General features: G+C 30.5%; 1 protein-coding gene across 1 annotated transcript in view; it reads right to left on the reverse strand.

The window, feature by feature from the left end:
• LOC111632511 overlaps positions 1-11,174 on the reverse strand; it is a 91,121-nt gene that overhangs the window by 34,969 nt on the left and 44,978 nt on the right. The window contains exon 8 of the mRNA XM_023376944.1: positions 6,045-6,148. Coding sequence (XP_023232712.1) covers positions 6,045-6,148 — 104 coding nt within the window. The remainder of the gene's footprint in view (positions 1-6,044; positions 6,149-11,174) is intronic.

Raw genomic sequence — 11,174 nt, forward strand, 5'->3', positions numbered from 1 at the left:
AGCTCACATAGGTTACCTATGTGAGCTCTTTGTAGGACATTTCAAGCAAGAAGCTCTTTTTGAATTTGAGCACCTGATTTTGCTTTATACCAAATAGGTGGATGATATCTTAATTATTTGGTCTTGTGAACCCCAATCTCAGAATTCCTTGATAGCATTAACAACAATCCATATGGCTTACTACTCCACCTTGAACAACAAAGTGATTATGATTACCAAGCCTGTTTCCTTGTTGTACTTATCACTGTAAGTAATGGCTCTCTCTACTGATGTTTACTATAAAAGTTCTTTCAAGCCATTATTCATTCCTCCATCTTTGCATAGTCCATTTTCTTATAAGCTAGCTGCTTTCAAGGCCCTAGTTAAGAGCCTAAACCCATTGTTCCAACTCTCAACTCAGGGACCAAGAGCTACATTGTATCTTCCATAAAGTAACAGCTCATGATTACCAACTGAAGTTTACAGTCATACATCATTATTACAATCAGATGAATTCCAGGTGTGATGATGGTAGGACTGTCTCTTTAGGACTGTCATCTACCTACAACAAAGTTTTATGGGATATCTTGAAGGAATTAGCAAAACTCTCCAACTTTAGAATCAAATACAGATGAAGCCCTACTACATTCTCATTACTCAGAAATAATAATGATCATGCTAATGAGAGGACTCTACCCGAGATCTACTCAATTCCCTTACAGCAGGGGTCACCAAACTTTTTCCACAACGGGCCAGATAACTGAGAGAATGCCAAGTGCGGCCTGCATAACCAGTTTGTTCAATATAGTATACTAAATACACAAAAAATAAAGAAAACCAACATATTTATTTCCCAATACACAAAGACGACCACTACAGCAAGCACATAATTGCTTTTCTTACAAACTTCATTGCAGATACTTACACAAAAAGCGCTCTGATATCCAAAGTCACAAAAAGTTGCTAAATCTTTTATTTCTCTGATTTTCCTAAAATTATATTACTGTCAAATGCAAAAATCAGATTGGACCAATTTTGGCATTTTTACTTACATTTATTTTAAGTTTTTCTATATAGTAAGTTCATCTACAATCTGATATTTCCATATAAATAATTGCATTTTATCTCATTAAGGCACAGCGTGGCGGCAGGCCAGATCTGGCCCGCAGGCTGTAGTGACCCTTGCCTTACAGGATAGCAAAGTGGATCATAGCTACAAGTACATTGGAGCAATTTACAGATCTTTGGGCACTAGAATCAGGGAACATCAAGATACCATTAGGAAACACCTATATATGACTGGCTTAGTAGCCTTTGCTTTTGACTATGACACTGATGTTCAGTTACAACCCAACTTAAATATTTGGAAACTTTCAAAATTTATAAGGCTAGTAAGAAAAGGATTGCAATTAACTCTAAAGATTCTTCAGTGGTGTCACATGTAAAGTTGTCAATGGGGAGAATGTCAAGAGGGTCAAGGGGTCACTAAAATTTGTTTGTGGCTGAGACAGGCTCTAGAGTTACAAGAAACCATTTATTCGACATAAAAGGAACAAGGTATATTAAATACTTGGATTGGATGTCACACCAACAGTTGTGTTAATTCAATTAGAAACTTCAGACTAGGAGGCATTAAACTCTTTAACGCCTCCTAGTCTGAAGTTTCTAATTGAATTAACAAAAGGAGCTAACTAGATTTATGCAATCTTGGAAGTTCTAAGTCAGCACTGGCCTCTGAGTCTTCCTCTCCTTTCCAAGATAGTCCCAAATGAAAGAATGTCCCTGGTTCATAAATGACAGTTTTCTTGACATCTCTGGGATGATGCAGTTGACTTCTGTGATGGGAAAATGTCGATCCAAGGATGGGAGATGGAGATGAAGATGGACACAAGACACACACAACAATTAGTCCGACACTTAGAATTTTCAGGAGAAGAAACTATCACGTCCTAGAATTCCCAGGCTTTTATAAATTTCTATCCTTGATTGCCCATTCAGATTGATTGATTTTCCTCATCCTCACTTTCTAAGTGGTTGATCACTCATTACTAAGTGTAACAAGGTCTCAACTTAGATTGTTGGAGAGGTCAAAATCAAAGTTTAATTTAATCCCCAACAAGAAATGGTCAATCTTAGGACTTACATTCTTCTATTGTTTTAAACTTTGCATCATGTTTACATACAAAAAAATATTTCTAGTTTCTTTTTGTTTTTTTCTTTCAAAAAATATTTTAAAACAAATTTTAGTGAGAGTTCGAACCTGTCCAGAGTCTCACACACATGCTTCGAGAGCATTATTTGAAGTTTTATTGTTTTGTTTATCACATTTTTTGCTATATTAATGTTTTTTATTTACAATATTTGTCTATATTGCTGTATTGTTTAATTATTTTATTTTACATATTATATTTTTCTTATTAATAATTTATTCCTGTTTTCTATGTTTTATTTGATATATTTATGCTTCTGCACACATGACTTGCTATATAAATTTGTAATTTTTGAATGCATATAATTTCAAATATGCTTTCAAAAAGAATGATATATAATGAATAGTAAATTCATTATATTCCATTCTTAGAACCTGAAGATGGACATTGTACATGGTCAAAAACATTCGTTCCATTATTAAACATTCTGTTTTTACTGGATTTAAGATTTTTTTCATATTAATTTCAGTAAAGATGAATAAAATGTTAAAAACATTATATCTGTATTTTTTATATTTCTGTAAGAGAACTCAAAATTGAGAANATTGGGTTTATGAAGAAAAACTTCATACTTGCAGACTTTGTACTCGTTTGTATTCTTGCCCAATTTGCACAATCTGACGTTACGCAGTTATCGAAGCTACCGGGCATGGTTAAAAATTAAGACAGCATAAGCACAGTTGTTCCAGATATTACGGGTTCTGACAAGTAAAGAATTTTCAGAGTCCTGCCACAAATAAGCTACGTACTGATTATTGACCATTTGTGACATGCCATAATAAACAAAAATTTAAAAAACTAATAAGTAGTTTTAAAATTAATAAATACAAATGTATTCTGACAGTTTGTGAGTTAATTATACTTTCTATTTGCAAAATTTCCTCAACCTTAACACAAAATAAGAAAAAAGTGAACTTTTAAGAAATTTGTGGAATTTTCCGGAATGAGAAGAATTTCCCGGGTTAAAAAAACAATCGGGATCTCATTTGAGAAACCCTAATACTGATGAAATACATCATATTTATAATTAAACTGCTTTAAAAACTAATTGTTAGTTATAGTACATTCATATCTGGCAACACTGTGTGTGCTTGTTGTTCTTTCTTCGTTGTTCAGGTTTCAGAAATTGGTGAAACAGCAAATGTAAATGTGTATTACTTGATAAGTAAAGTAATCAAGTAGAAAGGAAAAGGTAATATTTTCATTCATTAATTTAACACTAATTTATTCAATAATTTATTCAACAAAAGCCTCTAAAAACAAATTTATAGCTCAGAAAGTTTCTATATTTAATTATATATACGTAAATGTCAAATATCAAAGCTAATTTGGATGAATTTCTTTAATATTTTTTTTAATAAGTTAATGTCGTGAATTAATAAATATTAATAAAATACTAAAAGTTTCAATTTATAGTAATTAAACTTTAACTTAAAATTAACATTAATAAAAAATAATTTCTACAATTAAACTACAAATTATTATAATAAACATAACAATAATGTAATATTATCACAACAAAGCCCTGCTTTATAGCAGACGAATTACTATAACAACGAAATTTCCATGCATTCTATTTATTGAAAACAATTATACTTCACACAACCTTTTAGTATGAAGCCTTTTTTTATTACTCTTCAAATGCTTTTGTTCTGTAGAAATTGGAATCGTTTGATTTTGTTTCCCGAAGGTCAATTAAATGACCAAAAACGTTTGAAGAGTAATAAAAAAAGGTTGCATACTAAAATGGTGTTTGAAGTGTGATTGTTTTTAATTAAGTGCAGTTTGAGAAAAGTGATTCTATATATTTAAATAGTATTTAAATAAAATTTAAACAGTGATTCAGATACAACAGCTCCATTTTAACTCTTCAACCAAAGAGACCACTTTGAAAGCAGCAATCCTTTAGTGTTTTGATTAATGTTTTTGAAGAAATTTGCATTTTACCTTCAGATCTTTTAGCATTTAAATGTTTCATTCAAATGCTTATGGATCTGTATCTATTTAAAATTGAATTTAAAAACTTTTTAAATATTTAGTTTTTTAATAATTTNATTTTGTTCTAACATAAGAATTCCAGTAATAGAAATTTCAGTTCTATTACCACATCATCCTATTACTACATTTGTTATAAATTACATCTATGTAAGTTTTTAGATTTGTAATTTTTTAAATTAATCATTGTATTTTGTAAATAGTTTTTTATATTTTGGTAGATGGAAGAAAGTTCAGCAGTTACTGATTTGAAATGCATATAATAAAAATAATTTGTTAAAATACATATCTGAGTGATTCCTAGTCTCTATTAATTGTTAGAAGGGTATTGCAGATGTGCTAATTGTCAAAAAACCTCTTTTAAGTGCTTGTGTAAATAACTAAAATATCTGATATTATATTGGTGATTTTAGCTTAGTTTTATTACAATAAAAATGTTATAATATTTTTTATTTGTAATAAAATAGTAATAGAATTTAGAGGGGATGTATTAGGATTCAAAGAAGGCTGATATGAAAATGAAAATAAAAATTACTGAAAGTATTGCAATGGATAATTGCTCACAAATATAAAAATTTATATCATCATCTTAACTAAGATTTAATGTATAACCTATGTATTCTACATTTTCACATAAAAAATAAAATGATATACAGACTGGTATACAATACGCTTAATATAATATATGCTAAGACTATAAAACTTCTGATAAAACAACAGAAATACAAATTATTATTATAGAAAACTTTTAATGAAAATATTTTAAATATCACTGTCTGATAGTAAAATTCCCAAAATCACATTCAAACACTATATTACATAAGCAATAATATAGTAATTGATTAATCTTAATGCTTAATAAATGTAAACTCCCTTTTAGCTTAAGAAATTTCATTAACAGCTATTTTTTAATGACCAAAATACTTACTTAATTAAATAAATTAAAATATTTGAAATAATCAAAAATAAAAAATGTGCAGAATAAATAAATTCCAAAACTGAAATTACTATATTGAAGTTTTTTACTTATCAGTGCTAAAAATTTTCATATATAGATATGGAGAATGCATTTTATCAAGTAGCAAACCTATATAAAATTTAAACATTGTATAACAACTACAGTGAAATTCCATTAACACAGCATCTGGTATGCTGGCAAACTGATAAGGCAAAATGTCCAGCTTGTTTTTGGGGAGGGAGTATCAGTGCATTGGGTATTCATTTGTATTTATATGCAACTAGGTAGCCAGTCAATTAAACCTATAAATAATACTTAAATTTATAAATATTTAATTTAAATTTAAAATTAAATTAAAATCAAAGTCAAATTAATTGAAACATGACATTTCAAAAAGTGTGAATAAAGTACTTGTCCATCTTAATTGATTTGGATATATTTCATCCAGGCAGTCAAAGTTGAGTCTCTATTTATAGCACTTCTTTGTAAAGTTTTAGTTTTGGTTAACAGTGACATAACATTTTGCATTTAATGTGTAAAATGTACAGAATATAGGTATATAGAAAGAGATATAGTTATAGATATAGAATAGAGTATATACAGATAAAAGTATACAAAGCACAAAGTAAGATTAATGTGTTTTAAAACTGTTTCAAACCAACAAAGAGTAGAAATAATCTGGAAAATTTGAAATGATGTGTTAAATAATTATAAAAGACAGATTTGTAATTTTTACATGCAAAGATATGTAAAATTGTGTCCAGGGAATTGAAAAAACCAGAAAAAACTCCATCGTCCAATAAGTCAGCATATTTGATAACCTAGTACCACGTTGGGCCCAACGATGCCATGTTAATGGAATTTCACTGTACTTTTTGAATAATTATAAACAAATTACTTACGTTTTTAATAAACTACGTATATGATCAAAGTCCACCTGAGGGAAGAAACTATGTAATTTCTGCACAACAGCTTCATCAACCTGTAATGGTTCGGAATCAGGATGCTGGAAGTAATTTATAATTCATTTATATCAAACATGGAATAAAATCTGAATGAAAAGTATTGTGATAATATATTATAACAAAGATAACAACAACTACAATAATAATAAGTAACTAAATGTATTAATTAAAATAAACTAAATTGCAAAATAATTTCTAAAATTATCATAAATAATAATTTTAATTGAATGTATTTTATTGATAAAACTATACTCTATCAAATAATTGTTTCAACAAACAGAATTTAAAGAGAAAATAAAGATAAATTAAAAGAGAAGAAATGAAATTTCTTTTTTTTAAGTGTTTAATATATGCCTCTAAAAAAATTTATGAGTTTTATAATATATTTTCAGATTTAATGTCCTTTTGGAATAACATTCATTTAAATTTTATACCTATAATTTTAATTATCTTCATAACTCTAAAGAAAAAAGTAAGAAACATACACCTACTATGTACTCACAGCAAGCTGGAAATCAAAACATACCACTTTCTTCTCAAGCTTGTGAGTCTTCAATCAATTTTTTCACAAAGTTCTTTAAAGCAAAATTTATATCTAACTTTTGTAGACTAAACCTAATGCCCATTTATGAATAAATTAAATTATTGACAAAATGAGACATAGAAAAGAGAAGAAAAGAAGGAAGAAGAGCTAAGATACAAATGATTATCCAAGAAACCTAAAGCTAAATATTGACTACCAAAAGTTTAATAAATAAGAGCAAAAGTTTAGCAGATATTAATATATGCTTGGATACCATGAGTTATATTTGCTGATATTGATATTTTTATACTTATCATTTTATTACATAAATAACTCATCTCTTTAGAAATCAATATTTCAATAAAACAAACTTTTTGCTTTGTTATACTTGTTAAATGCAGTTTCCAAAATATAAACATTAAATATTTAAAATCAAAATTACACAACGATGTGTATCATAAAGTGTATGTTAGTAAGTTTTAGTCAATTATTATTTGTATATCTTCAAGTTTAATCTATCTAATCTAAATCTAAGTATAATCTATTCATTTAAAAGGCACTGTTTTTGTTAGCACTTTATTCTCATAATAATAATCGATTATTTTTTTAATTCAGTAAAGATGAAAAAAACTCCAAAACTGGATGTATTTACTAAAATTAATACCAAAAAGCTCTTAAATCCAGTAAAAATGGAATGTTTATTAACGGAACAAATGATTCAACCTTGTACAATGGCCATCTCCAAGTTCTAGAATGGAATATAATGAATAGAATAGAGAGCAAGTTTGAAATTATATACATTTGAAAATTACAAATTTACATAGTCATAAAAGTCTGCTTCACCTTCAAGTTATGTCAAGAGAATTCTTAATCAATTTATTAAGGTGAACTTCCAACAATCTTCACATATAATTACTAGTCCTTTACTCACAGTCTATGGTACATTGCTACACAGTGACAAATTTACTTCATGGTATGTGATTTTCAGCTGATTTTTCCTTTATCAAAATTGAACCTTGCTTCTATGAATTTCATAATTTTCACCTTTCCAACATTACTCAATTGGACAAATATCATTCTACAATCTTGGACTTAGCACACATCATTTGTCATTCCTCCTTTTTCATCTTTGAGAGCTCCACATAACTCCAAACTAAAAGTGTATTGATGGGTAGCTCCACTTCAGGTACAAAGAGCTCACATAGGTTACCTATGTGAGCTCTTTGTAGGACATTTCAAGCAAGAAGCTCTTTTTGAATTTGAGCACCTGATTTTGCTTTATACCAAATAGGTGGATGATATCTTAATTATTTGGTCTTGTGAACCCCAATCTCAGAATTCCTTGATAGCATTAACAACAATCCATATGGCTTACTACTCCACCTTGAACAACAAAGTGATTATGATTACCAAGCCTGTTTCCTTGTTGTACTTATCACTGTAAGTAATGGCTCTCTCTACTGATGTTTACTATAAAAGTTCTTTCAAGCCATTATTCATTCCTCCATCTTTGCATAGTCCATTTTCTTATAAGCTAGCTGCTTTCAAGGCCCTAGTTAAGAGCCTAAACCCATTGTTCCAACTCTCAACTCAGGGACCAAGAGCTACATTGTATCTTCCATAAAGTAACAGCTCATGATTACCAACTGAAGTTTACAGTCATACATCATTATTACAATCAGATGAATTCCAGGTGTGATGATGGTAGGACTGTCTCTTTAGGACTGTCATCTACCTACAACAAAGTTTTATGGGATATCTTGAAGGAATTAGCAAAACTCTCCAACTTTAGAATCAAATACAGATGAAGCCCTACTACATTCTCATTACTCAGAAATAATAATGATCATGCTAATGAGAGGACTCTACCCGAGATCTACTCAATTCCCTTACAGCAGGGGTCACCAAACTTTTTCCACAACGGGCCAGATAACTGAGAGAATGCCAAGTGCGGCCTGCATAACCAGTTTGTTCAATATAGTATACTAAATACACAAAAAATAAAGAAAACCAACATATTTATTTCCCAATACACAAAGACGACCACTACAGCAAGCACATAATTGCTTTTCTTACAAACTTCATTGCAGATACTTACACAAAAAGCGCTCTGATATCCAAAGTCACAAAAAGTTGCTAAATCTTTTATTTCTCTGATTTTCCTAAAATTATATTACTGTCAAATGCAAAAATCAGATTGGACCAATTTTGGCATTTTTACTTACATTTATTTTAAGTTTTTCTATATAGTAAGTTCATCTACAATCTGATATTTCCATATAAATAATTGCATTTTATCTCATTAAGGCACAGCGTGGCGGCAGGCCAGATCTGGCCCGCAGGCTGTAGTGACCCTTGCCTTACAGGATAGCAAAGTGGATCATAGCTACAAGTACATTGGAGCAATTTACAGATCTTTGGGCACTAGAATCAGGGAACATCAAGATACCATTAGGAAACACCTATATATGACTGGCTTAGTAGCCTTTGCTTTTGACTATGACACTGATGTTCAGTTACAACCCAACTTAAATATTTGGAAACTTTCAAAATTTATAAGGCTAGTAAGAAAAGGATTGCAATTAACTCTAAAGATTCTTCAGTGGTGTCACATGTAAAGTTGTCAATGGGGAGAATGTCAAGAGGGTCAAGGGGTCACTAAAATTTGTTTGTGGCTGAGACAGGCTCTAGAGTTACAAGAAACCATTTATTCGACATAAAAGGAACAAGGTATATTAAATACTTGGATTGGATGTCACACCAACAGTTGTGTTAATTCAATTAGAAACTTCAGACTAGGAGGCATTAAACTCTTTAACGCCTCCTAGTCTGAAGTTTCTAATTGAATTAACAAAAGGAGCTAACTAGATTTATGCAATCTTGGAAGTTCTAAGTCAGCACTGGCCTCTGAGTCTTCCTCTCCTTTCCAAGATAGTCCCAAATGAAAGAATGTCCCTGGTTCATAAATGACAGTTTTCTTGACATCTCTGGGATGATGCAGTTGACTTCTGTGATGGGAAAATGTCGATCCAAGGATGGGAGATGGAGATGAAGATGGACACAAGACACACACAACAATTAGTCCGACACTTAGAATTTTCAGGAGAAGAAACTATCACGTCCTAGAATTCCCAGGCTTTTATAAATTTCTATCCTTGATTGCCCATTCAGATTGATTGCTTTTCCTCATCCTCACTTTCTAAGTGGTTGATCACTCATTACTAAGTGTAACAAGGTCTCAACTTAGATTGTTGGAGAGGTCAAAATCAAAGTTTAATTTAATCCCCAACAAGAAATGGTCAATCTTAGGACTTACATTCTTCTATTGTTTTAAACTTTGCATCATGTTTACATACAAAAAAATATTTCTAGTTTCTTTTTGTTTTTTTCTTTCAAAAAATATTTTAAAACAAATTTTAGTGAGAGTTCGAACCTGTCCAGAGTCTCACACACATGCTTCGAGAGCATTATTTGAAGTTTTATTGTTTTGTTTATCACATTTTTTGCTATATTAATGTTTTTTATTTACAATATTTGTCTATATTGCTGTATTGTTTAATTATTTTATTTTACATATTATATTTTTCTTATTAATAATTTATTCCTGTTTTCTATGTTTTATTTGATATATTTATGCTTCTGCACACATGACTTGCTATATAAATTTGTAATTTTTGAATGCATATAATTTCAAATATGCTTTCAAAAAGAATGATATATAATGAATAGTAAATTCATTATATTCCATTCTTAGAACCTGAAGATGGACATTGTACATGGTCAAAAACATTCGTTCCATTATTAAACATTCTGTTTTTACTGGATTTAAGATTTTTTTCATATTAATTTCAGTAAAGATGAATAAAATGTTAAAAACATTATATCTGTATTTTTTATATTTCTGTAAGAGAACTCAAAATTGAGAATGCTGATGAAATTAATGGTACAGTGGAACCCCGGTTAACGAACGTCCTGGTTAACGACCAAATCGGTTAACGAACTTTTATTTTGCAAAAATTTTGTCTCGGATAACGAACAAAATTCGGATTAACGAACTTAACGGCTTTTTGTGTCAAATTTGTAAGCTTGCCGACTTTTAGGGAAAATCAGTTAATCAGGGAAAATCAATTTAATAACCGTGTCAGTGATGGTCTAGGGTCCATTCGTACTACGTTGATGGTGGCGGAAGAGACAAAGATGACAAGTACTTTACAGTGAAAATCGTTTATTAGAACGGGAAGATGCTTACATATTTGAGATAGTTGGAAATGGCTTATCTACAGTATTTTCTCTCGGCACTGAGGAGTGGCGTATCGCTGGTCCTACGATAGTGCAAGCTGATCAGTCGTAGCCCCAGAGCAGACGAGATGGGTTCGCTTGGTCACAGAAGCGATGGTAGGTGACAGAGCTGCAACGACTGGAGCGGTCCGTGAGACACAACACAAATTTTAGCGGGCACGACTTCAGGCTTGATCCAGATGAAGACGACACAGATTAATCGCCATAGAATTTTTAGAAAAACTGGGTTGTGACCTTGAGATTCG

This window comes from Centruroides sculpturatus, unplaced genomic scaffold (genome assembly GCF_000671375.1).
Source record: "Centruroides sculpturatus isolate CEXI.00-Female unplaced genomic scaffold, Cexi_2.0 scaffold612, whole genome shotgun sequence".
Classification (NCBI taxonomy): Eukaryota; Metazoa; Arthropoda; class Arachnida; order Scorpiones; family Buthidae; genus Centruroides; species Centruroides sculpturatus.